At 51.3% G+C, this 26062-nt stretch overlaps 1 protein-coding gene and 1 long non-coding RNA gene across 7 annotated transcripts in view; one reads left to right on the forward strand and one right to left on the reverse strand.

The window, feature by feature from the left end:
- Positions 1 to 12: 12 nt before the first annotated feature.
- LOC110341605 lies at positions 13 to 25502 on the forward strand. Of its 3 annotated transcripts, none has more exons than XR_002383574.2 (7): positions 13 to 971; positions 12247 to 12350; positions 17294 to 17437; positions 17576 to 17757; positions 18305 to 18387; positions 23862 to 23919; positions 24712 to 25502. It is a non-coding gene; the product is annotated as an uncharacterized LOC110341605 (long non-coding RNA). The 3 variants fall into 3 exon arrangements; XR_005878839.1 differs by lacking the exon at positions 13 to 971 and adding an exon at positions 11630 to 12065; XR_005878840.1 differs by lacking the exons at positions 13 to 971; positions 17294 to 17437; positions 17576 to 17757 and adding an exon at positions 11632 to 12065.
- The window catches only part of Eva1c (eva-1 homolog C), a 65862-nt gene continuing 58079 nt past the window's right edge, over positions 18280 to 26062 (reverse strand). For all 4 annotated transcript variants that reach the window (XM_040750514.1, XM_040750513.1, XM_040750512.1 and 1 more), the window contains 2 exons: positions 25003 to 25092; positions 18280 to 18856 (listed from right to left, as the gene is read on the reverse strand). In XM_040750514.1, the coding sequence (XP_040606448.1) occupies positions 18483 to 18856; positions 25003 to 25092 (464 nt within the window). In that variant the 3' untranslated portion in view covers positions 18280 to 18482. The remainder of the gene's footprint in view (positions 18857 to 25002; positions 25093 to 26062) is intronic.

The raw sequence follows: 26062 nt of genomic DNA on the forward strand, positions 1-26062 counted from the left end.
AAGGGGCTGCACGTGGCCTCCACCAAGGGCTAGGTGGGGCTTGGCCAGGGGAAGTCTGAGAACAGAAAGTCAAACCCACAGAGATGGCTGAGCTTGACGCTTCCAGAGCCCGTTCCCTCCTCGGCATGTCCCAGAAGCCCGTGTGCTGTCTTTTTGCTGCATCCTCTTCCGGCGTGACTCCATAAGCTAGACGGCCCTGGTGTCTGCTCGCACAGCTGGGGAGGCGGGCATGGAGGGGGGCAAAAGACAGGAGCTCAGAGGCCAGGAGAACAAACCAGGAGCAGCTGTAGCCACAGGAACCCAGCGGCCAAGAGAACAAACCAATCAGGAGCAGCTGTAGCCACAGGAACCCAGAGGCCAGGAGAACGAACCAGGAGCAGCCGTGTCTGAGGAGCTCATCTTGGGTCCCGCCTACCCTTCTCCCCAGCCAGCCTCGGCCATTGTCCAGCCCTAGCCGTGCTCTTCCAAAGTGGCTTCCACAGCCCTACCATAGGCTCAGTCTCAGACTTCTTGAGCTCCTGAGAGCTGAGGGTACGCTGGCTGTCTGACTCGCAGATTTCCAAAGTGTGAAACGGAGGAGTCAGGTGCTGGGACTGGGGGCCAGCTCTCAAATCACAGAGGGGTCCCACAGTCCCAGGGTAGCCTGACGTCTCAGCCGCACCTCCTGACGGAAATGCAGGCACACCAGCAACCCTCGCTCTCCTCGCCTCCTTCTCCCGTGTGTTCTCATTGATTCTGCTCTGAAGTGATTGGTCAACGCTGCTCCCATGTGAAAGTTTAAAGGCAGTGCGGAGGGCAGGCTGCCTGCCATCCTAACCGTGTTCAGCCCGACGCCCCGGTTCTGAGAACAGAACTTCACAGCACTGCCAACTCCGACCTCCAAGGAGGACCACGACTTTCCTTCTCTACACAAGCGGATCCAGAACGGAGCCACTTGGGGTGGGCTATTGCCCGTGGTGTTGCTGCGGTGGGTAAGTGACAGACAGACCAGGCAATTCTGAATAAGCGATGCTGAGATGGGGTGCTGGGGAGGTTGGGGTGAGGGCGAGATGGAGACCGGGTGATGCTGGGTCATCAGAATGGAGTAGATGGAGACAGGTGATGCTGAGTCATCAGAATGGAGTAGATGGAGACAGGTGATGCTGAGTCATCAGAATGGAGTAGATGGAGACAGGTGATGCTGAGTCATCAGAATGGAGTAGATGGAGACAGGTGATGCTGAGTCATCAGAATGGAGTAGATGGAGACAGGTGATGCTGAGGTCATCAGAATGGAGTAGATGGAGACAGGTGATGTTGAGGTCATCAGAATGGAGTAGATGGAGACAGGTGATGTTGAGGTCATCAGAATGGAGTAGATGGAGACAGGTGATGCTGGGTCATCAGAATGGAGTAGATGGAGACAGGTGATGCTGGGTCATCAGAATGGAGTAGATGGAGACAGGTGATGCTGAGTCATCAGAATGGAGTAGATGGAGACAGGTGATGTTGAGTCATCAGAATGGAGTAGATGGAGACAGGTGATGCTGAGTCATCAGAATGGAGTAGATGGAGACAGGTGATGCTGGGTCATCAGAATGGAGTAGATGGAGACAGGTGATGTTGAGGTCATCAGAATGGAGTAGATGGAGACAGGTGATGCTGGGTCATCAGAATGGAGTAGATGGAGACAGGTGATGCTGGGTCATCAGAATGGAGTAGATGGAGACAGGTGATGTTGAGGTCATCAGAATGGAGTAGATGGAGACAGGTGATGTTGAGGTCATCAGAATGGAGTAGATGGAGACTGAGTGATGCTGAGTCATCAGAATGGAGTAGATGGAGACCGGGTGATGCTGAGGTGTTCTGGTAACACAGAGACCAGGTGGAATGGTCTTTTTTTTTTTTCTAGCTTCTTTCCCTCCAACCAGCAACTGAAGTCAGACTCCCTCTGTGTTACTGTCCCTACAGCACCCTGCCTGCGGTGCCCCCTCTGTCTAGGTCCTCAGCACATTGCCTGACAGGAACAGAACTTGGTGATCAGCAGAATGAACAGCGACTAACAAGGAGATACACTGACGTGGACAAGGGATGAAGGGGAGAGGAAGCGGCAGCCTGCTCTAGGTCTGAAGTGTGGAGGGAGGAGTTGGGAAAGAACCATTAACCCAAGAGTTCATCGGTAGGGTTAGTGCTCACCAGAGTTAGCACATGAAGCCCTGTTGCTGTAACGATAAACGGCACACTTGTCGAGGGTGTAGGTAACTGTTTATTGTAGAAATTACTCACAAGAGAAACCGGGCATGATGGGTCAGGTCTTTCTGCTACCAAACCGGAAGCCGAAAAAGAGCAATCTCAGTTCTGCTGCAGTCTTTTATCCCCACCTCCGTACACGCCTCTAGCCACGCCCAAATGTGGGCCTGGCTATCGTCGTAGTTCAACACCTACATCCTTATGTGTCTCTAGTCACGCCCAAAGCGGGTGTGGTTAGCAGCGCGGTAAACTGCCCTTTTATTACTACATCTGTATGTGCCTCTAGTGAGCCATGTGGCTAATGGCAGAGTCCTAGATCTCTTCCTACAATGCCCAAGTACTAGGCATAAAAAAAAAAAAAATTAAAAGTTGATGGAAAACAGGGCCATGGGGATGCATGGGTTTCAAAAGTACTTGGTAAGCAAAGAATTGGCTGTGATCGGGGCTGGAATGTTAACACAGCAGAACACTTGCTAAACGTGTAAAAGGCTCTGTGTTCAAGCCCCGAGTCCCACTCAAGAAAATCAGGCGGACATGGCGGCTCACACCTTTGATCCAGGTGGCAGAGGCAAGCAGGTCTCTATGACGCAAGGCCAGTCAGACCTACGCAGTGAGCGCCTGTCTGAAAAAAAAAAAAAGGACTAGAGAGATGGGTAAGTGGTAAAGAGCACTGGCTGCTCTTCCACAGCTCCTGTGTTTGGGCCCTCACACCCACGTGGTGGCTCACAGCCACTCGTAGCTCCAGATCCGGGACACTCAACACCCCCTTCTGACCTCCACAGGCACAGGTACATAGACATACATGTGAAAGACCCCAGGCGGGGGACTTTCACGGGGAGGGGGACACGAACCCAAGGAACACCGAGACCACGACCTTGGATGCAAACAGCAAGAGGCTTTATTGATAATACACGGGTACCCGGGGCATCTCAGTCTCGGGAACTGAGAGCCCCGAGCTGGGGACTCAGGGGTTCTTTTATAGCAAAAAGCGCAGTACAGAAGCGAGAAGCCTAGTTACGGGACCCTGATTGGGTAATTTAAATGAGGCTGGGGCTCAGAACGAGGGCAATTAAGGTTTCTCCCAGAACTCAATTCTCGGCCTTGGCCCTATCTGAAGAACAAAGGGTTTCTGTGCCTGCCCAATCTTTCTGGGCTGGCTATGCAGACCATAGACACCTGTGCCCCTATCTGGACAGAGATAGTAGTGACTATTCAGCTGCGAAGACCTTGAGCTGAGCTCCCTCCTGATAAAAAATGGCTGAGCTGTGGGGGAAAGGAGTTTTCCATAAGCCTCAGCTGCTTGCGCTGGGCCGGGGTCTTTCATTCCCCCATTGCTCTTGTAACTGAATGAAATCTTTCATTCAGAGGTTTCTGCCATCTCGAAATCCCTTTGCTTTAGCTGCTGGTATTGCTGAGTCAAGACCAGTGATTGTACAACCGATAGCCTTTTTTTTTTTTTTTTATCTTGGCCAGGTTGTCTCTTACCACTCCGTTATGGTCTGCGTAAAAGCAGCATTCTTCTTTAAGGGCCGCACAAATTCCCCCCCTGCTGTAAAAATAAGAGGTCTAGTCCCCTTCTATTTTGGAGGGCTACTTCTGCCAGGGCAGCGACAGATTCCTCTAAAGACCGAACATCTGCACACATTACTTGTTGTAGGAGTTGGAACTGTTTAGTTTCCTGCAGTGCGACAGTACCGGTTCCTATTCCTGCCGCTATGCCTCCCATGGTTAATCCCCCTAGTAGGATGGCAGTGGTGATGGAGATAGGTTCCCTCTTACTGCGGCCAGTTCTTTATCAGGTCAGTCATAATCAGAGGGGTGGTAAATTACCTTAGGCCATAATTCGATCAGAACACAATAGTCAGTGGTGGTATTAAGTACCGTGGTGGAGACACAAGGGGTTAATCCAGTGTTGCATGCCCAATATGTCCCATTGGGGGCTATCAAGTAGTGGCCACTTTGGGGCAAAGGCTCAGTGGCATTGCATAGTCCTTGATGCGTGGCGGGGACTTTACCTATATATAGTCCCTTTCCAGACACTTCTGAGATGGTTAATTTATGTTGCATGGCTGTCCCACAAAGAGCCTCGGCTGTGGCCTGATTTGTATATTCGCCCATAACCGCTAAGCCTTCATAATAGGGAGGTTGCGGAGTCAGACAAAGCCAGCATTTCTTAGCCTTATCTGGGCGAGTTAAATTCAGAGTGGCATATGTCCCTTTAATTAGGGCTAATATTCTATCTCCCGTGCCTTCAAGGGGGGGACCCGAGGAGGGGGGTTTGGGAGTGCTTTCTGTAGGCGCGGGAGCGGCTGTGGTTTTAGGCAGGGTCATGGGCCTGGTATCAGCCTTGGGCAGAGTAGGCTAGGCTGCTTTTGATCAGCAAGGACCTGATTAGGGCCTATTGCCTGTGAATTGACAGGAGCCACCTTACATCTGATTGTAAAGATTACCCCCTTGTCTGGCCCGTACAGATACCAACGCAAACCCCAAGTATACCCAGTCTGCCAGTCTGGGGCTTGCTTTCCCTGCGCAGTGAAGGAAATGGCAAGAGGCCTACCTATCATTCCAGATTGTCCTTTGTCCCAGCCTCTGCGTACCTGTATTTTATCCCAGGATGAGGATGGCCTCCAATATTCGTCCCCTGTAGTCTCGCACCCCCAAGCTGCACAGAAAAAGTAGTCATATCCCCCACATTTCTGGGCCTGTTGCCAGGCATGTCCATCTCGGGGGCAGACATAGAAGTCCAGTGAATTTAGCTGCTCTCTGGCTCTGCGACTAACACACCCGGGGGTGGTTTCTCTGGAGTCCACGAATATGAATGTACGTCGACTTCTGTACAGGTGGGAACCACTGGTGCATGCCTTTGGGTGGCAATGGGGAATGTCCCAAGTGTTCAACCCTGCTACCAAATCACAAAATTCAGGCCATAGAGTAGGCCACCATGTCCCAAGTGCATGTGGTTCCGTGACAGCATAAATGACCTCCCCCATCTGGGAGAGAACCTCCCAGGTTAATTTATAAACGGTATGGGGACTGGAGGCCACACCAGTGTCTGATTTTATGAGGAGGGCTATTAGCAGGAGGGAGAGGAGCGGGTAAGTTTTATTTTTAGAGGATTTTGAGTGCGCTGAGCCTTTCATCCTGGGTCCAGATCCTCAGGGAAGGCAGCTTTTACGTGCCAGGCATGTATCCAAGCAGCAATCCCGTCCACCTTGAGAGCAGTAGGGGTGGTTAACAGGACCGTATATGGTCCCTTCCAGCGGGGTTCAAGGTTCTTAGCCTGGTGGCGCCGGACCCAAACGCTGTTCTCGGTAGGCTTGGGCCAGAGGCTTCCAGACTTCCTGCTGGACCAGCTGGAGTGCCTGCAGGTGAGCTTGAAGAGAGGAGGAATTGGCATAGTCAGAAATATCTTGGTCAAAGAACTGAACAAAGGGAATGGTGGTTCCATGTAAAATCTCAAAAGGGGTGAAGCCATGGGGGCTCGGTGTATTCCGGGCACGATAGAGGGCAAGGGGGAGCAAGAGGACCCAGTCTTTAGTGCCAGCTACAAGCGATAATTTAGTTATAGTCTCCTTAATGGTTCTATTTATTTGTTCTACCTGTCCTGAGCTTTGGGGTCAGTAAGCACAATGTAATCTCCAATTAATCCCCAACAAGGTGGCCACAGACTGACTTACCTGAGAAACAAAGGCAGGCCCGTTGTCTGTCCCCAATACCTGTGGCATTCCGTAACGGGGGAAGATTTCTTCAAGAAGTTTCTTGGTGACCACCTTTGTTGTCTCGTGCTTGGTGTTAACAAAAACCAGGAGATCTGTGAAATCTATTTCCCAGTGCACCCCAGGCCAGTGCCCCCGAGCTCGGGTCCCCTTGGGTAGCTTTAGCCTGGTCATATTGACGTGGGCGCAGGCGTCACATTGCTCAGTCACTTGTTTTATTATTTCTTCTATTCCCAACAGGTGGCGGGTATTTTCTTCCCGGGCTAACAGTTCTCTCATTTTCCTGGAGCTCAAATGAGTGAGTTTGTGTAGGCTGTTAACCAGATATCTAGTCATTAGGCGGGGAAGGACAGTTTTTCCTTGATAGGTCCAGAGACCATCATGTACTCGGGTCGTCCCCAGTCTTTTCATGGCCTTGATGTCTTTTATCTTATAGTCCCATGACGGGGAGGTCTTCTCGGAAGCCTCATTAGTTACAGGGACTACAGCTGCCTGGAGGAGGTGACTGCTGCTTTCCAAAGCCAGGGCAGCCTCCCGGGCGGCCAGGTCTGCCCTCCGGTTTCCCCGGGCTACTGGACTGTCACCTTTCTGATGCCCTGGGCAATGTATAATACTGAGGGCGGTTGGCAAGTGCAGAGCCTCTAAGAGGGCCAGGATTTCCTTTTTGTTTTTAATGTCTTTGCCCTCTGAGGTCAATAGCCCCCTTCGCCTATAAATTTCACCATGGATGTGAGCGGTGGCAAAAGCATAGCGGCTGTCTGTGTAGACAGTGAGTTTCTTACCTTCTGCCAGTCTCAGGGCCTGTGTCAAGGCAATCAGTTCTGCTCGTTGGGCTGATGTTCCTGGCGGCAAGGCCTCGGCCCAAATTGTTTCTGACTCAGTTGTCAATGCAGCACCGGCTCTCCGCTCCCCTTGATGTACGAAGCTGCTTCCGTCCGTGAACCAGACATGGTCGGGGTTGGGAAGGGGTTGATCCGTGAGGTCAGCTCTGGTCCCATGGACCTCAGCCAGGACCTGCAAGCAGTTATGAGTCTCTGCTTCCCCGGGAGGGGGAGTAGCGAGGCGGGGTCTAGGGTCACCGGAGCCCCGGAGTGAATTCGGTCCTTGTCCAGCAACAGAGTCTGGTAATGGGTCATCCTGGCATTGGTGAGCCAGCGGCCCGGTGGCTGCCTGAGCATAGATAGTCAAAGGCTGCCCCAACGTCAATTTGTCAAAGGGTTCAGTCAGATCAGGTAACCCCAGAGCTGGGGAGCTGAGCAGAGCCTTCTTGATGTCCATGAAGGCTTTCTCCTGGCTCTCCCCTCAGTCAAAGTTGTCCCAAGATTCCCAGGTCTGCATCCTGCCATTCAAAGGCAAACAGTGGCTGACTGTCTTTGTGTAACCGCAGGCAGAAGAAGGCATCCTTCAAATCCAGGACTGAGTATCAAACATAGTCAGGTGGCAGTCCACCCAGGAGGTTATAGGGATTGGGGACCATGGGGTGTATGTCCTCAACCCGCTTATTGACTTCCCGGAGGTCCTGGACCGGCCTATAGTCATTGATTCCTGGCTTCTTGACTGGCAACAGGGGAGTGTTCCAGGGGGACCGGCAGGGGGTTTGGGTCTCTGAAAGGTCCTTCTTTCTAAGTGAGGCCCCCTTCGTCCCTCTCTCTACCTATCCTGTCTCTGCGACTACTGTGGCCAACAGTTTAGTCATTTCTCTGTTACGCTTCTTGTCCCTTGCTATCCTGTCTCTGACATTCTGTTTCCATCTTTTCTCTCTCTCTCTCTGAGCTTCTTTTTTATTAAAAAAATGCGTTCTGTCTCCCTCAATACATCTGGTAGTGTATACCCCTGTCATATGGGTTATACATTCTGTAAGCTTCCTTAAGTCTTTCAAAAAAATGCGGCTGGCGATTCCTCTGCCTTCTGAACTATCTGTCTTACCTGGGCCAAATTTATAGATTGCTTATCCGTCTCTCGGAGACTCGCTACAAGCAACTGGCATTAAAGACATTAGATGGGTCCTACCTGCCTCAGTGGTGAAGTCCCAGTCTGGGCAGCATCAATTTCATTTGGAAGCTGCGTAGGTTGTCCATTTGCCCCAGGAACAAATTTTCCGGGCTTCAAGAAGGACCCGCTGTCTCTCCTCCGAAGTTAGGAGGACTTGCAAAAAGCTGTTGGGCAGTGAGAACCGATTCTAATAGATCAGTCAGTCTCACGGGGTCTGCTGAAAAGGAGGGGTTATTATTTTTCCAGTTATAAAGATCTGAGGCAGAGAACGGCCAGTACTGCAACTGGCCATCATGGCCCGTCCGGAGGCAGGGCGGTTTAATCCGGAGCGGGCTGAGGCTACGGCGCCGCCCGGAAGGGCCTGAGCGTCTGCCGGGGAGCGGGGCCGAGGGGCGTGGTGGCCGCTCTCTGACCCGGTCCATCGCGGGCCGCAGGGAGGCAGACACAGCTCCCCTCGCATTGTCGCCGGTCGCGCCGCCGTCACATTCAGGGCGCCCTTCGCGCAGCGGCCGGGACGCTGAACGCGAACCGGAAATGGGCCGCAGCCCGAGCGGTGCCGCAGCGGCGGCGGCGGGGGTTAGGGAAGAGGAGGGGGAGGGAGGGTCATAGACCGGCACTTCCCAGGTAACTATATAGGGTACTTGGTCCGGGTGGCCCTGGGGTCCAGGATCCATGACTTTCTCTTTCACCTGGAAAATAATTTGAGGGTTAAAGGTGCCATCTCGTGGCCAGCCAACATCAAAAGTTGGCCATTCAGAAGAGCAAAAGGTGATCTTTGCTTCTTGCGCACATTGACAGTCCGGTTACGAGCATCTCGAGAGCGATGACAAACGACATTCAGACGGACGAACAGATAAGAAACAAAAACAAACAGATTTTCGCTGCGCGGCTTTGACGAAAGTCAAAAGCAAATTCAGATCGGGGACGGGGGCCTTGTGCTCCCGTCCTTGTCCCCTATCAGGATGGAAACTCCCTCGGCCAGCGGGACTTCCCCAAACAGACGGGGCAGATTCCTAGGCATCTACCCCAAACAACCGAGTCCCTAAGAACTCCAGCTCCAGATACAGACCTGCCCCAAACAGACGAGTTCCCTAAGAACTCCAGACGGGGCAGATGGACATCTGCCCCAAACAGACGGGGCCCCAAACAGACGAGTTCCCTAAGAACTCCAGACGGGGCAGATGGACATCTGCCCCAAACAGACGGGGCCCCAAACAGACGAGGCAGATCGTGTCCTAGAGCTGCGGTCGGTGCCACCAGATACAGATGTATACAGCTGTATATTACAGACGCAGGCGCAATAAAACAACAGGCATAGACAGACAGACAGCAGACAACAGAAACAACAGAAATTTAGTCCGGACAATTCTTACCTCCCAGAAGTGGGTCGGTGGTCCCTGGGCGGGGTCTCAATTCCCGGCCAATGCACCAAATGAAAGACCCCAGGCGGGGGACTTTCACGGGGAGGGGGACATGAACCCAAGGAACACCGAGACCACGACCTTGGATGCAAACAGCAAGAGGCTTTATTGATAATACACGGGTACCCGGGGCATCTCAGTCTCGGGAACTGAGAGCCCCGAGCTGGGGACTCAGGGGTTCTTTTATAGCAAAAAGCGCAGTACAGAAGCGAGAAGCCTAGTTACGGGACCCTGATTGGGTAATTTAAATGAGGCTGGGGCTCAGAACGAGGGCAATTAAGGTTTCTCCCAGAACTCAATTCTCGGCCTTGGCCCTATCTGAAGAACAAAGGGTTTCTGTGCCTGCCCAATCTTTCTGGGCTGGCTATGCAGACCATAGACACCTGTGCCCCTATCTGGACAGAGATAGTAGTGACTATTCAGCTGCGAAGACCTTGAGCTGAGCTCCCTCCTGATAAAAAATGGCTGAGCTGTGGGGGAAAGGAGTTTTCCATAAGCCTCAGCTGCTTGCGCTGGGCCGGGGTCTTTCACATGCAAGCAAAAGACTCCTAGATATACGATAAAATAGCCTTTTTAAAAATTAAAAAACAACAACAAAATTACCTTTAGCTATTCTGAGTTCAGGCACTGTTGCAAACACACACACACACACACACACACACACACACACACACACACACACACACTGCAAAGGTGTATCACATTACCTCTGTAGTAGGTCAGTGTAGGCAGTGCTGGGCTCCACAGAATGGCATAGGCCCTGCCTTTGGGGGCTCCCCACACCCTCCGACTCTGAAGCAACTATTTGTGTTGAAAACTATGTATGCAAAACCACAAAACATCACTTAAAAGTCACTGGAAATTGCCCTGAGGGTGTATAGTAAATGGAAAAAAACATTTCCAAGAAAAACAGAAAGCAAAACCAACAATAATAACAACAAAACCCCCAGTGGTCTCAGTAGGGACAGGGCCAACCTGTGGCATGGGTCACTAGAGCTGTACCCTGGGCAGCTGCAACCAGGAAGACGGGATTCCCTCTCCCCCAGGCCCAGCCTAGGGCTATAGTTTCATCCTACTGGAAACCTTATAGCTCCATGTCCTAGAAATCCTACATTGGATGATTACAGCTGAGAGACCGGGACTCTCCCACCCCTCACCCCCAACCTTCCCCCAAGCTCTTCCAGGCCTTGGGCTATGCTCCTGCGGCCTTCATCGTCCTCGGGCTGGCTCCGTGGGAAGCACAGGAGTGAAAAGGCCTAGGGCGGCCTTCCCAGCCCTCCAGGACTCTCTCCCAGGACAGTGCCACTCGGGGAGAGGTGCCCGTCTCTGCTCCTGGACATGAAGAGAACTTCTGCTCTAGACAGAAGCAGCCCTGCTGGTTCTGCTGGAGAGGGGTTGATTTCATTTGGAACAGAGCCTGGCAAAATGCGTGCTTCAGGGCACCCGTGAACCATGGCGATGGAATAATGAAGGGATCCAGGGCTAGCAACTCCAAGATACTAGGAGCGACAAGTGGAACTGTGGCCCCGCCAGAACCCAGAGAATCATGGGAAGAGCCAGCTAAGAAGGGCCCCTAGGGAGTTCATCCATCCCCAGGGGGCAGAAACCTGTGCACAGGCCCTGGGCTGCACCCACTCGGGAGCTATCCCATAATGGTCGTGATCTGTGTATTATTACTTCATCCTCTACTTCTGCCTCCTATAGAAGCACAACACAGTGAACTTTGTAATTGTTTCTTCCCAATACATCTAATAAGTTACCCCAGGGCCAGTGAGATGGCTCCGTGGGTATGGACAGTTGATAATCCCCAGGCCCCACTTGACGGAAGAAGACACCTGACTCCTGCAAGTTGACCTCCGACCTCCACATGCACACACCAAATACTTGATGAATAACTTCTTAACTAAAGGGGGGGGGGGAGAGAGAGAGAGAGACACTCTGTGTACAAACTGGGTGATAGAAAGGAGATCCCAGAGGAAAATTGGTCGGCTCACGTGACTCATCCTCAGCTGACCAACACCCACCTGATTTCCCAGGGTCCCGCAGCACTGGGTCAGAGGTCAAGTTCCAAGGAAGGAAGTTGGGGAGCTCGAGTAGGGAGGCAACTCACCGGGTTTGCAAATTCTTCCTAGATTAGTGAACACATTTTCTCTCAAGTTCATTGTTAGTGCGGAGAGAGCATTTTCCTTTCAGTGAGGTAATGACATTTGTTCACACAAGCCCCTAATTGGACTCCCTCCCTCCCTCCCTTCCTATCGCAGAAGGGACACAGGTTTTTCCAGGTCAGATCCGTGCTTAGTCATCTGAACGCCGTCCCCTTTCACCTGCCTTCATCTTTCCCGGGCCGGACTGTCTTTGAGACAAAAGGAAATGACAGCCTCTATTTTCCTTTTCTTGAAAGCAGTTCGTGGAGTCAGGAGTGCGGAGGAGGGAAAGCACGGTGACTTCGTGGGTACCGTGCAATCGGAAGTGACCAGCCTTCCTGTCTTTGTTCTGCCAGGTCTAAGTCCTGATAGCACACGTGGTTCCCTTAAAAGCAGGAAGACGGCATTTCTACCTCCAGATAAATTCTCAATTGGATTTTCTGCTGAAGCAATTTGAAAGCAATGTGATTAGGCTGTGAGCAGCCTTCAAGAAAAGATTGGGCCTTTTTAAAAAAGGGGTCTCTGCTAGAAAGAGTTTGTCAGGACCTGATGGGCTTCGCACAGGTGAGAATAGAGTGTCTTAAAGCGCTGGCAAGATTCCCGAGACAGTTCTCTCTGAGAATGTCACCGTCAGTTTCCCCCCACAGAATTGAGCAGCAATTCGGCAATTTTGAGGATGTCAAGATTCAGCAAATAGTGACTGGCAATCTTTATTATTACTATTAATTATTAAATAACCCCCCAGGGCAGGTATGATGGTGCTGGCTTCTGTCAGGGGGATTACACGTTCTGGAAGCCTGGACCGCAGAAGAAATGTTTCTACCCGACAGGACAGAAGCAGCAGCTATGGTACGTATGGATGCAGTACCAAGACACTTCCTTCTCCAATACGACAGCCTCACGGTGCAAACACCGGGCAGCCTTTAGCCGTTTGAGACATAGCCTGCGGCTTGTTCTGCTCCCACTAATACCAACCTCCCCATCTCCTCTCATTCTCCCTGACCTCTCTGATAAGCCTCCCTTCTCTTCCCAGCATGTCTGAGAGCGACATTGATAGTATAATATTTGTGTACTGGTTTATTTCCTAAAACTAGCCAGGATGACTATCCCCGGAGCCACAGCCACGCAGCTGGGCCACGAAGCCCACTCACTTTCCTTGTTTATTCAGAAGAGTGTACGTTCTTCTTTCTCTTCATCCTGTCTCTTTTTCCTTCTTTCAGATACCCGCCAAAGCCTAGCCATGCTTTCTGGGACACTCTGGGCTTTCTCACTGTTTTTCTATCGAGTTACACCCCAAGCCCAGCTTCTGCCACGTGGCTGCTTACTTACTAACGGCGAGTTCTCTCTCCTCTGAATCTCTCTTCAACAGCCGAGAGAGAGAGAGAGAGAGAGAGAGAGAGAGAGAGAGAGAGAGAGAGAGAGAGAGAGAGAGAGAGAGAGAGAGTCACAGCTTGCCTTCCCTGCGGTTTTTCTTTTAAACTCCTTAAAATTGTCCGTCAAGTTTAAAATAAATTAGTAAATAGTCAGAGGCCTGTGTCTGAGGTCAAGCTCACCATCTGGCTCTGGGTATTTTAAGCTACCAGAACATTCTTTCATCCCCAGAAGATGGTGTGTCTCTATGGCCTGTCCCCAGGTTCTTGTAGGTTTTCACAGTCTTCTCAGGGGACAGAGGAAGGGAGGTGACAGCAACAGCGGTGGCCCAGAAAATGTTCATAGCAGCTGCCACAGGATAAGTCATTTAAACCGAAGCCAAGGCTGCAGAGAGTACATGGCTGGGACAGGAGAAGGGACCGAATTCCTGAGGCCATGGCTCTGCGGGGAGCAGTTTCCAGGTAGGTGAGGCTGTGGCATCACCGTGCCAGGTGCCAGGAGAGTGTGCTCCCGCGAAGGGTGCTTTTGTGGATTTTATGCCTGACCACACGCCCTCGGTTGCTGAGGCTGGAGAGCCGTCTGTGGCCCATGGGCAGGTGTCTGTGTCTAAGTTAACACAGCAGAATGGCTTTACCCAGGGGAGCTATTGGTACCCTCCGACACTGCTGTGTAGTTAGGAGCTGTGGCCTCCGTCCTGACACCTCCCTCCTGAGGGACAGGATTACACCCAGTTTATGTGGTGCTGGGAATGTGACCTTGGGCTTTGGGTGAGCAGTCTACCAACTAAGCTAGCTCTACAGCCCCAACTTTTTTTTTCTGGCACTCACTTGGGTTTAAACCCAAGTCCTCATGCATACTAGGCAAGTACCGCCACTGGATAGCCCCAGCCCTGACCAATGTTCTGTCGTCACTGTCATCAGCACCACCGCCATCATCAAAGAACTACAGAGACTGGACCTAGGGCCTTACAATGATAGACAAAGTTCTCTCCCGCTGAGCCACACCCACGTCCTACCGATGCGCTAAAGTCGGATTTAGATCACCTTGTGGCCGGGGGCCTCACAGCACGTACGTATCACAGCCCCACATGGCCGACACAGGCGCTTAGATGTGTTTCTTGTGCTTTCTCCAGGAAGCCTAGGATTGCATCCTGTTCAGAAAATGTGCCTGTTGATTTAAAAAAGGGAGACAGTGTCTCCCGGGATCCTTAGTTGACTTCCCAGCTCTCTCTTGTGTAGTTGGCTTCCCAGCATGATCTCTCTTGTGGAGTTGGCTTCCCAGCTCTCTCTCTCTTGTGGAGTTGGCTTCCCAGCTCTCTCTCTCTCTTGTGGAGTTGACTTCCCAGCTCTCTCTCTCTTGTGGAGTTGGCTTCCCAGCTCTCTCTCTCTCTTGTGGAGTTGGCTTCCCAGCTCTCTCTCTCTTGTGGAGTTGACTTCCCAGCTCTCTCTCTCTCTTGTGGAGTTGGCTTCCCAGCTCTCTCTCTCTCTTGTGGAGTTGACTTCCCAGCTCTCTCTCTCTTGTGGAGTTGGCTTCCCAGCTCTCTCTCTCTCTTGTGGAGTTGGCTTCCCAGCTCTCTCTTGTGGAGTTGACTTCCCAGCTCTCTCTCTCTCGTGGAGTTGGCTTCCCAGCTCTCTCTCTCTCTCTTGTGGAGTTGACTTCCCAGCTCTCTCTTGTGGAGTTGACTTCCCAGCTCTCTCTCTCTTGTGGAGTTGGCTTCCCAGCTCTCTCTCTCTCTTGTGGAGTTGACTTCCCAGCTCTCTCTCTCTTGTGGAGTTGGCTTCCCAGCTCTCTCTCTCTCTTGTGGAGTTGGCTTCCCAGCTCTCTCTTGTGGAGTTGACTTCCCAGCTCTCTCTCTCTCTTGTGGAGTTGGCTTCCCAGCTCTCTCTCTCTTGTGGAGTTGACTTCCCAGCTCTCTCTCTCTCTCTCGTGGAGTTGACTTCCCAGCTCTCTCTCTCTTGTGGAGTTGACTTCCCAGCTCTCTCTCTCTCTCTTGTGGAGTTGATTTCCCAGCTCTCTCTCTCTCGTGGAGTTGGCTTCCCAGCTCTCTCTCTCTCTTGTGGAGTTGGCTTCCCAGCTCTCTCTTGTGGAGTTGGCTTCCCAGCTCTCTCTCTCTTGTGGAGTTGGCTTCCCAGCTCTCTCTTGTGTACTTGGTAGGCACCGGGCTCTTTGCCTACTTTACAGCTGTGGACCTGGGTCACTCCTGGCATGTACTTGGAGTATTTGGGACTTCATCTCCATGGTTACTGGTACAGTCCTGGGGTGGACTTATGCCAACTCCAACGGTCAGGTTTACATGAGCTTCGTAAACTCAGGCAGCCATAGGCCCGGGTTATAACTACTTTGCTATCTTAGTTGGGGCTTCTGTAGCTGCAAGGAGATGCTGTTACCATGGCAACTCTTATAAAGGAAACCATTTAGTTGGAGTTGGATTACAGTTTGGGGGTTTAATGCATTATTATCGTGGCAGGAAGCATGGCAGCATGCAGGCCTGCACGGTGCTGGAGAGGGAGCTGAGAGTTCTACGTCTTGATCCGCAGGCAACAGGACGACACACTGGCCAGGCTGAAACATCTGAGAATCTCAAAGCCCAACCCCAAAGCCACACTCCCTCCATCTAGGCCACGCCTCCTAATAGTCCCCCTCCCTGTGAACCTATGGGGGCCGTTTTCATTCACACTGCCACACTTGCCAAACCTGGGATTGGCCTCCGAAGTTCATTTGTGGGGAAGTTTACAGTGGGCTCTGCCACAGGACCCGAGGCCGTTCAGCCCCTTCCCACGTGCCTCAAGTTCTGCAGACAAAGCTCTTCCTGTTCCTCAAACTCTCGATGGTATCCTTCCCCTCAGTGACTTGTGCGTGTGCTGTCTCTGTGTTCTCTAACCATCCCCCACCCCCATAGCGTAAACGGCTCATCTTGAACCTTGTCAATTGATGCTCTCTCAGGAGGAAGTGTATACCCTGTTCCTCTGCTGCGGAAAAAACAAACAAACAAACAAAAAACAACAACAAAAAAACCCTTCCTTCTCAACATCATCAGGAGGGAGACACTATTACAGAGGGGGAAACTGAGGCACAGCTGGATCACTCGACACCAACCTGCAAGCAAGTGAGAACAATAGCTGGAAGACCAGGGGTCAGAGACAGTGGTCAGGGCTGGGTTAGAATCTGGTCCGGCTGATGTCAGTTTCCGGGGATCTGGCACGAGCAGGAAGGAGTCGGGTGGCAGCTCCCAGTAGGTCATGCAGCATGCCAGGAAGCAGCATCTGAGCCGAGCCTGGGGAAAGCAGAGGAAGGCTGCTGCTGTGGTTTTAGCATGGTTGGTTCCTTGAATGGATTGATGTCCGTCAGACTTTCTTTGGACCACCAGCTTCCAAATAATGACACAGAGGCTTCTTATTGTTTATAAAAGCTTGGCCTTAGCTTAGACTTATCCCCAACCAGCTCTTATAACTTAAATCAAGCCATTTATATTCTTCTATATTCTACCACATGGCTCCTTACCTCTCTTCCATACCGTATGTCCAGCTAGCCCTGTGTCTTGTTGGTGAATTCCCTGCCTCTCCGATTCTTCCCCAGAGTTCCTCTCTCTCCCTGGAAGTCCCACCTAGCCTCTCCTGCCTAGCTATTGGCTGTTTGGTTCTTTATTAAACCAATCAGAAAGTACCTTGGCAGAGACACATTTTCACAGTGTACAAAAAGACTATCCCGTAGCAGACTGATGCAATTCCAAGCCTTGAAAACGGGTTGGTTCTCCCGAGAGCGGGCGATGGTGGAGAGAGTTTGACGTCCTCAGCTTTCCCCAGCTTTCTGCTGCCATGTGGCCTCTTCTGTCCCTAAGTACCCCTGTCCTCCCCTTCACGGGCTCCAGGCCCCTGCTCCCAGCTGGCAGTACCCAAGCTTTGCAATGATGCGAACGTTGTCCCCACTTGCTCCCTATACATGCCATAGGTGACTCAGGTCGCTGGTTTTTACCACCAGGAGCACAATGGAATTAAATTGAGACCTGGGAGTCCGCAAACTTTTACTGTATGGAACAAAACCAGGTCATGAGTTAAATCCTGCCTCTTGCATAGATTTGTGTAGCCCTTGAGCTAACGGTGGCTTTTATATTGTTAAAGTGTCAGCCTTGGGTGTCACTCTTTACTCACCCCCCCCCTTTAAATCTGGTGTCTCTCATTAGCCTAGAACTTGCCACCACATTAGGCTGGCGGTGGGAAGGGAGGAGCACTCTGATTTTCTTACATTTTTGGTTGTGAGCCTAACTTTTAATGGCTGAGCCATCTCTCCAGCCCCATGATTTTCTTATGTGTGTTCTGGACATCAAATTCAAATCAAAGCTTGCAGGGTAAGCTCCCTACGGACTGTGGTATCTCCCAAGTTCTCAAGATGGTTGTTTTTTGTTTTGTTTTGTTTTAAATCAGGTGAATGCGTTGTCCTGACTCACACCTGTACCCCTAGCAATCATTAGACAGGAAGACTGCCATGAGTTTGAAACCAGCCTGAGCTACCTGTGGGACCCTGTCTCAAAAAAAAAAGTGAGCTGTGAGAGACTATTCAGTACAAAAGTAAGCAACACAAGCCTCAGTGTCCACCAGGACATGTGATCTGAACGAAGCCATCACACATGGCCTCTTTCAGGCACAGAGGGGGCAAAGATAATCATGGCCCCCAGTGCCTGAGCAGGTTCTTGTCTTTCCTTTAAGAAAACCCTGAGTCTCCGCTCTAAACAAATAGCGTTGAGATTTAAAGTCATTTGTGGGCCAGGCATGGAAGCACATGACTGTAACTTCACTGTCCTCAAAGAACTCCAGAGGCTGAGGCAGTCAGATCTTGGATCACAAAGTCAAAGCCAACCTGGGATACACAGAGTGATTCTGCCTCAAAGGTAAATTAATTAGTTAATGTATCAGTTATAAAATACCTGGTTGGCTCCTGTTTTCCTCCCTATCAGTATAATTAAAGTTTTGTTATGTTTTTATTTACTGTGTGTGTGTGTGTGTGCATGTAGGGTGTGTGAGTGTGTGTGGGGTGTGTGTGTGTGTGTGTGAGTGTGTGTGTGTGTGTGTGTGTATGCCTGTAGTATACATGCCTATCATGGCACATGTAAGGAGATCAGAGAACAACTTGCAGGAGTTGGTTTTCTCCTTCCTGACTGTAGGTTCTGGGGATTGAACTCAGGTCGTCAGCCTTGGCCTCAGTCACCTTTTACCCACAGCCATTCCGCCACTCCCATCATCCTATATTTTAGTGAATACCTGTGGGTCCCTGGTTAACTCATCCTCATACTGTCTCTCGAACATGTATGAACCAGCACCTGGTGTTGTGAGTGCTGGGTGGATGTGAATCTCAATTACGTGTAGAATTATGAACACAGAGACACAAATTCAAGCAAGTGCAAGACACCAAGTCTCCTTCCTCCTAATTTATTCTAGGGTGTGCTGTAAACAGTGCGCGGCGTCCCTTTGACCCGGCTTCACCCGTCTCGGAGGACACAACAGACTCTCCTTCACAGAAGGTACAAGTGAACCAGAACCCGAGGGGTAGGGAGGCGGGGCACCCTGGGTCCTTCCCTCTTCACAAAGTGTGGTCTCCCCCAGATGCGTCTGGTCGTCAGTAGAAATGGCCCATGCTCCTCGGAATCGAGGGGTCCAGGCCACTGTTCATCCATATCTCTTGAATGATTTGCTCCCTGCGCTCAATTCTTTCTGCCAACTCAGCGGCCTCTATGGAGCTGTAGGCTGGATACGAAGTCCTGCAAAGCCTGGACAGTTCCACGGGGAACTCGGAGTCTGAGGACTCCTCTTCCACGTCCTCCTCGCTGTCCTCCTCAGCCTTGTCGCTTCCTAGCACCAGATGCTCCCTGCCCTGCCTCAGCTCCTGGAGGTCCTTGGTACAGGACACTCTGATGACCAGGGTACACAGTGTGAGGACCAGGCCAATGCAGACACTAGACACGAACAGCAGGGCGGCTCTCTCCGGGTGGGCTGTGAGAAGAAGGGACATGTGAGAATCCGAAAGGGTTCATTTTGAAGACTCGCCACCCATCGTGTCAGAAAAGGCAACGGGCTCATGCGGTAACGTGGGGCAGGGCCCAGGGCTCGTCCCAAAACGGCACTTCTGCGGGGGAGCAAACATCCAAAATACGGCCTTGTGGGGAACATTTCAGATTCAAGCAGCCACCGACAATATGTAAAGCACTGGCCCCGAACGTGACCCAGTAAAACTTTATTTATAGACCTGAGCTGGGGCCATGGGCTGAACACTTTTATGACTGTTCAAGCTGCGGCCCAGAGGGAAGGCTACAGAGGCCGCAGCCTCTTCAGGAAAGACTGGACCCCGCACTCCTTCTGGGATGGGCTTTGGTGTCCCCAGAATTTCTCAGTACATCGAAACTGCTCAGAGTCCCCCCCCCCTTTTATTTCAGGAAAACAATGAAGACAGCTGTCTTCACAGGTGCCATCCTTCCCCAGACTGGAGTGTCAAAACTCCAGGGCTGCTAAGACTCCCTGGCAGCGAGGGATCTCACAGCTGAGATCTAACGGAGAGGGGAACTGGGACACTTTATCTCCCTGGAAGCCACGCCTCCCCAGCCAGTCAGCCAGCTTCCTTCCCACAGCCCAAGCTGTCCCCAGAGTGGCTCCACCCATGTGTGCCACACTTTGTGACCCTACCCGTGCCTCACACTCACTCTCCACTCCCTTTAAGACCCAGATGTCGGAAACAGCATCTATTTTGGCTGGGGAAGGGACAACAGACCGTGTCTGTCATGCTATCAGTTCAGTGTTGAAGAGTCGAAGCATATAAAGGGTTTGGTCTCATAGAGACATGTGTCCTTTGTGGCAGGGAGAAGGGCTGCTTTCGCTTCTGGGAGTGGCGGTGGCAGATGGCCTCCCTGGAGACACTGACACTCGTAGCTAAGTCACTGAATTGGAAAGATGCCGAAACCAGGGAGGGCATCAGGTTCAGGTCAGACCTTCCCTCCTGCCCCCTGCAGAGACCAGGGAGGGCATCAGGTCAGACCTTCCCTCCTGCCCCCTGCAGATCAGAGCCTGCCCCACCTCTCCCAAAGCCACCTTTGCCTCCTGACATGGCTTAGATGCAGCTTGAGTGTCCCTCATGATTTTATGTGTTGGAGTTGATGCCTGACGCGAGGTTTGAGAGGGGGAGAGCCTTAATCCCTTTTCTAGCCACTTGTGGGTCGGACAGAGCCAGCTCCAGGCAGAAACGTACTCCTATGAAAGTTTCTGAGGAGCCAAGGTCACTCACAGACCCCCTGCCCTCCTGTCCAAGCAAAGATGTAGTGGTGACCAGGTCTCAGGCTCCATGGACGCAGGTCAAGGTCTTGCTCCGCCACAAAGTTGACCTGTTACTCTACTTATTTATTCTTTTCTTAAAATTATAATTGTTTGGCTAATGGTTCAGGCTTATTACAGCCAGCTCTGCATTTAAATTATCCCATTTCTATTCATGTATGTATTACTACGTGGCCTGGCTCCGGCATCTTTCTCCTCCAGTGGCCCCATGGTGTCTCCCTAACTCCGCCTTCTTTCTCCCTGTATCTCTGTTTGGATTTCTTGCCTACCTATATTCTGCCTGCCAGAGGCCAAAACAGCTTTATTCACCGACCAATAAAAGCAACACATCATTTCCCCTTTTCTGTCTAATTAAAAAGGAAGTTTTAACTTTAACACTGTAAAGTTGCATATGACAAAACAGTTATCTCTGTCACTTCTAGAGTTTGGAAGTCACTTACGATGCACTTCCTGTTTACTTAGGTAACATTAATATCCTTTTGTGGATATAATCCTTTATTTCTTCTTCTTTTTTCTTTTTTTTATTTTTTGTTTTTGTTGTTGTTGCTGTTTTTTCGAGACAGGGTTTCTCTGTATTGCTTTGGAGGCTGTCCTGGAACTTGCTCTGTAGACCAGGCTGGCCTTGAACTCACAGAGATCCTCCTGCCTCTGCCTCCCGAGTGCTTGGTTTAAAGGCCCGGCTAATCCTTTATTTATTCTTAAGGCCTTTTTTTTCCACAATGAAGTCTGAACTTTAGGACACCACGCATGTGGGCTGGTACTCTACCACTGAGCCACACCCCAGCCCCATTTCAAGAGAATTTCATCGAATTGAGCGAGTCAGTCCTTAGGGCACATCACACGCTACCACGAAGTCACCATCTCCAGCCTCCTTCCTTTCCAGGTGGCAGGGTCTGGGTTCTACTCCTGGGATTCAGGGGTTCCTCTCACCACAGCATCCCAAGTTCACATCGGCGTCACTGAGATCCAGTGGCCAAGGATGGGGCCGATGAAGATGTGCGCCTCTCGGCAGTCCCGTGGGAATGGAACTTCCTGCGATGTGACTGTCACCACTGTCAGCAGACTGAAGGCAGATGGCACAGCAGAGATGAGCTGGCCTGACTCCCGATGCTGTAGCCTAGTCACTTGCCAAAGCCGCCATTGGCTGGGACCTGGCATGGACCAGAGCTCTGCCTACTGCCCCAGGTGTTGCAGAGAGGGCGTTTCCTCCATTTTCCAGAACCAGCTGGACCGCTTCAGCGATGAGACCCCCTCTTCTGGCATCTCTTTTTTGTTGTGGTCAAATAGAATCTTCACAGTGCTTTTGTTGGTGTTCTATATTTAGTCCCAGTTCATCACAGGCTACAGGGGATGATCCCGGGAGCCTCGGAATCTTTAGGCCCCCTTTGCTCGTTAGATACTGGTCTGGGGCCAACACAAGTTCCAGTTCAAATTTAGTCACACCCAGATAAGCCACCGCAGGCCTCCAGCCAGGGTCCATCTCTTGCGGGACTGTGGCCAGAGTCCTGCAGGAGGAAGAAGCTTGAGGCGTTTGCAGACTGGACTGACAGCACTCAGGGATGGCATGGGACTTTGTGTCAGAGTTGGAGACCCAGGGAGCACTTCAGAGCCCACACCGTGTGACAGCGCGCTCTCTCTGATCGTCCTCCCTGAGGGGTCATGTAACCGACCTTGGGATATGTGATGAAATCACTTCTTCACAAAGCTCTTCTGATGCCCTAGAATTCCTTTCTTACAACCAATGAGGTTGCCCTGGCCCTGCTCCTAGATCCCAAAGACACCCCCAAAGTTCTCGGCAGGTTTGCCTGAAGCTGAACACGAATATCCACACCACAATCCCAAACAGCAAGGACAGTGACTGAATACTGAGTCACAAAAGGCCCAGATGAGGTAAACACACAAAGCCAGACGCCAATAAGACGCTAATGTGGCTGTGGTTGCCTGTCTGCTTGTCCCCATCTATAGGACTACATTCATATGTCAAAGCTACCTGGCGGCCTGATTAGGAAACACCCTCGTGTTTCCTCTCAGTTTGTGGGGATCTTCCCTGATCAAGCTCTTGGTTCCCCAGCTGTTCTAGCTAGTGGCCTCAACCTCACTATCAAACAATTCCAGGAGCCTGTGTGCAGCCTCTGGTTCCTAGCCCTGATGCAAGGCTTTTTTGGATCCACACCTAGCCTTGGCTGTGACTTGCTAAGATGAGCATATTAAAACATCTCTCAATAAAATCAAACAACGTCCCATCCAGTCCTCCTGTTAAAAGGCTGGAGCATCATTCTGGGTTGTAGGACTGTCAGCAGGATGGCTCAGTGGATACAGGCTTTCGCCACATAAACCTGACAGTCTGGATTGGATCCCCAAACCTACGTAAACAGTAGGAGAGAACCAAGTGCACAAAGCTGTCCTCTGACATTCACATGCATGCCGTGGCATGCATGCACCCCCAGACACATTTTACATCTGTGTGAATGTACACCAAGTGTGTGTAGAACCCACAGAAGGTGTCAGGTCCCCTGAACTAGAATTGCAGGCAATAGTATGTATACCTCTGGACATGAGCTTGCAAGAGCAGCAAATAGTCTTAATCACTGAGCCATCTTTCCAGATCCATAGGTAAACCCTGTAAGTTATAGATGATCAAAGAGTATAAGGTGGCCATAGCATTGGAATAGTCTTAATCACTGAGCCATCTTTCCAGATCCATAGGTAAACCCTGTAGATGATCAAAGAGTATAAGGTGGCCATAGCATTGGAATAGTCTTAATCACTGAGCCATCTTTCCAGATCCATAGGTAAACCCTGTAGATGATCAAAGAGTATAAGGTGGCCATAGCATTGGAATAGTCTTAATCACTGAGCCATCTTTCCAGATCCATAGGTAAACCCTGTAGATGATCAAAGAGTATAAGGTGGCCATAGCATTGGAATAGTCTTAATCACTGAGCCATCTTTCCAGATCCATAGGTAAACCCTGTAAGTTATAGATGATCAAAGAGTATAAGGTGGCCATAGCATTGGAATAGTCTTAATCACTGAGCCATCTTTCCAGATCCATAGGTAAACCCTGTAAGTTATAGATGATCAAAGAGTATAAGGTGGCCATAGCATTGGCTCAGGGTTTTTTATTTAGCCATTTGTTGACTACTCAGTGTGTCCTGGTCTGCCCCAGAGCTGTCCTAGACACGGAGATATGACAGATGTCAGTCGTTGCTCTTTAAGGAGCTTAGACAGGCAAACACGTCATCCAAGATGTAGCAGGACGAGCACATGAAAGGATGGCGGGAATGATATTTGCATAGCACTGGGTAAGAGATCCCAGCCCTCCAAAGCCCGACAACAAAGCTCTTCTGATTGACAGCCTTGCCCGCCCCCAGCGTGAAGCTGGACCCAGCCGCTGTCCATGGTCCCCTTGGCAAATGGCCCAACTCCTTTGACCCTTGGCTCCTTTAAGTGTAGAATTCAGGATCAGAACCGTATCCCTCAGAGCTGTTGCTCTGGGCTGATCACGTTCCCCAAATGCATACTGATTGCCCAAGGCCCTAATAGGACTGTGTAGACCGAACTATCTTGAGCTAGTTAAGGTTAATCGAGTTCCCCAGCGGGTCCTCATCTGATAGGACTGGCAGTTTTAGGAAAGTGAACTCTCCTTTTTCCTTGTCTCCTTTGTCTCTTCCAGTCACCGCCACCAGCCCCCAGCACATGCATGCTGACGGAAGTCGTAAGAAAAGACAGAGGTGAATAAACCACGCTGCGTGTGTGGCAAGCCCACGGGGGCAGTCCTGGGAGGAGAAACAGGGCACTGATGGGGGGGCTGGGGCCAGGCTCACTAGCTCCTGTGCCGAGGCATTTCTCTAAGCCTTGATTTCCCTGTGAGGAAGCTCTACCCCGCAGAACCCCAGCCCCAGCAGGCCTGAGTAGACACTCACTCATTCGGTTACTGGGCCTTTTACAGAAGGCCTCAGAGTTTCTGACCTCTATACAGTTTTGATGAATGTTCCCCTAGGGCCTATTTGTAAACGTTTGGTTCCCATGGTGGCCTTGGAACCTCTAGGAGGTGGGGTCTACAGGAAGCCTTCAGGTCACTAGGTCTGTCCACCAAAGGGGATTGCTCTCCTCGAGGGCAAAATGTGATCACTCATGACGCCCCACCCTTACCACAGCCCAAACCAAGGGAGCCACCTGGCCTTGAACTTGACCTCCAGAACCATAAGCCAAAATATACCTGCTTCTACTTAGGGAGTCCTGGGTCTTGCATTGCAAAATGTGGTGTAAGTGGATCGCCAGAGCCTTCCTTGAGCAGGGAGCCAGTGTCTGTCCCAGGACATGCAGGGAGGTAGCAAGGAGTGTGCATTCCTCCTCATACAGGGCTGCACATGGCCAGGCCTGCTGCGAGCCTTCAGCCCAGAGGGTGTTAACAAGGAAGCCCTGGCAACCATAGTGATTCTCAGGCCTCCTGAGATGGCCGTGTCATCCCATGGCAGGACCTGCTCTGCTTCTTAACGTGATCTGCTTTGTTTTTCTTCCAGTTGCGCGTAGAATTCAATGACCCTAATCCTCAAATCTGGGGGATGCATTTCTACTCTTCACGGGGGAAATTCCTTTGGAACCAAGCCCTCAGCAACTCAACCGCATGCTTTCGGGTCCCTTGGTTTTGTGGCTGCAGCTGTTATTTGAAGCCCAGCCCTGTGCTTCTGGATGTCACCACACCGCAGGTACAACGGAAAGCCACTGTCCCTTCGTCATCAGAGTATCTGCCAGGGAGAAGGCGGCGAGCAAACCCTTCCACACCCCCAAAAAGCTCCCATTCATTCACCCACCTCGAATGTAAGCAAACGCAGCCAGAGAGTTGCTGACGATAACGCCATCTTTCCTTACAACCCTTGATCCACTCGGGTCGAATTTTAAACCTGCAAAATGCAAAGGCCATCGGTCAGAGCAATACAGGGTGTGCCTGTCCTATAAGCCCTGTTGACCTGCATCCAGGGCTGCCAGAAGAGTTAAAAGTCACAGACATCAAACCACTGGGCTTCTGGCTGAACTGTGGGAGACTGGGGACACTTAGCGTGGAGGCCTCTGTGTGACATGTCCCATGAGTGTGGGAAGACGTGGTCCCGGCTGGCATTGCAGTTTGGGAGGCTGCAGAACCTTTAGAGAGGTTATGTATCCTCACGGGAGGAAGCGGGTCACAGGGGCAGGCCTTGAGGTCTGTAACCTGGCCCCGCTCCCGAGTGTCCTCTGGTTCTGGACTGTCTCACTGTCCTGAAGCCATGACGGACTTCATCCTTTCCTAAAGCCAACATAAAGCCTTCCTTTCTTATGTTACTTTCTTTTGGGTGTTTTGTTTGAGTGACAAGCAGCTCATGCAGAAGCCGTCTTTGAAAATGTCAAGTGGTTAAAGGGCTCCAAAACATTTCTGAGTGTCAATTACCCCCTCCAGAACAGAACACACTATCCCAGGCCAAAGGTAATGGCATCCATCGTGCCTTTAGAAGGCCGAGTGAATGATGCCTCATGTCATCCTGGAACGGCTGTCTGTTCTGTGGGCCAGAGATATGACAAGCCTTGGGAGGAAGCGCGCGCGCGTGCGTGTGTGTGTGTGTGTGTGTGTGTGTGTGTGTGTGTCTGTCTGTCTGTCTGTCTGCCTGTCTGTCTGACCTGCTTTTGGACACGAGGGAACCGCCTGCATGGGCCAGTGCTGATGGGCCAGTATTGGAGCTCAGGGAGTCCTGGGACTATCACACGGGGCAGATGCACTACAGAGGGATGGTGGCCCCGCAGGATCAGGCGGGAGCCGCGGGAGACAGAGAAGGGAAGGGCGCTGAGATCCAGAGCCTGGTAGACGGGTGGCAGGGAGCCACAATGCAGAGATGTTCCCAG

Source organism: Mesocricetus auratus, unplaced genomic scaffold, assembly GCF_017639785.1.
Source record: "Mesocricetus auratus isolate SY011 unplaced genomic scaffold, BCM_Maur_2.0 Super-Scaffold_100008, whole genome shotgun sequence".
Lineage (NCBI taxonomy): Eukaryota > Metazoa > Chordata > Mammalia > Rodentia > Cricetidae > Mesocricetus > Mesocricetus auratus.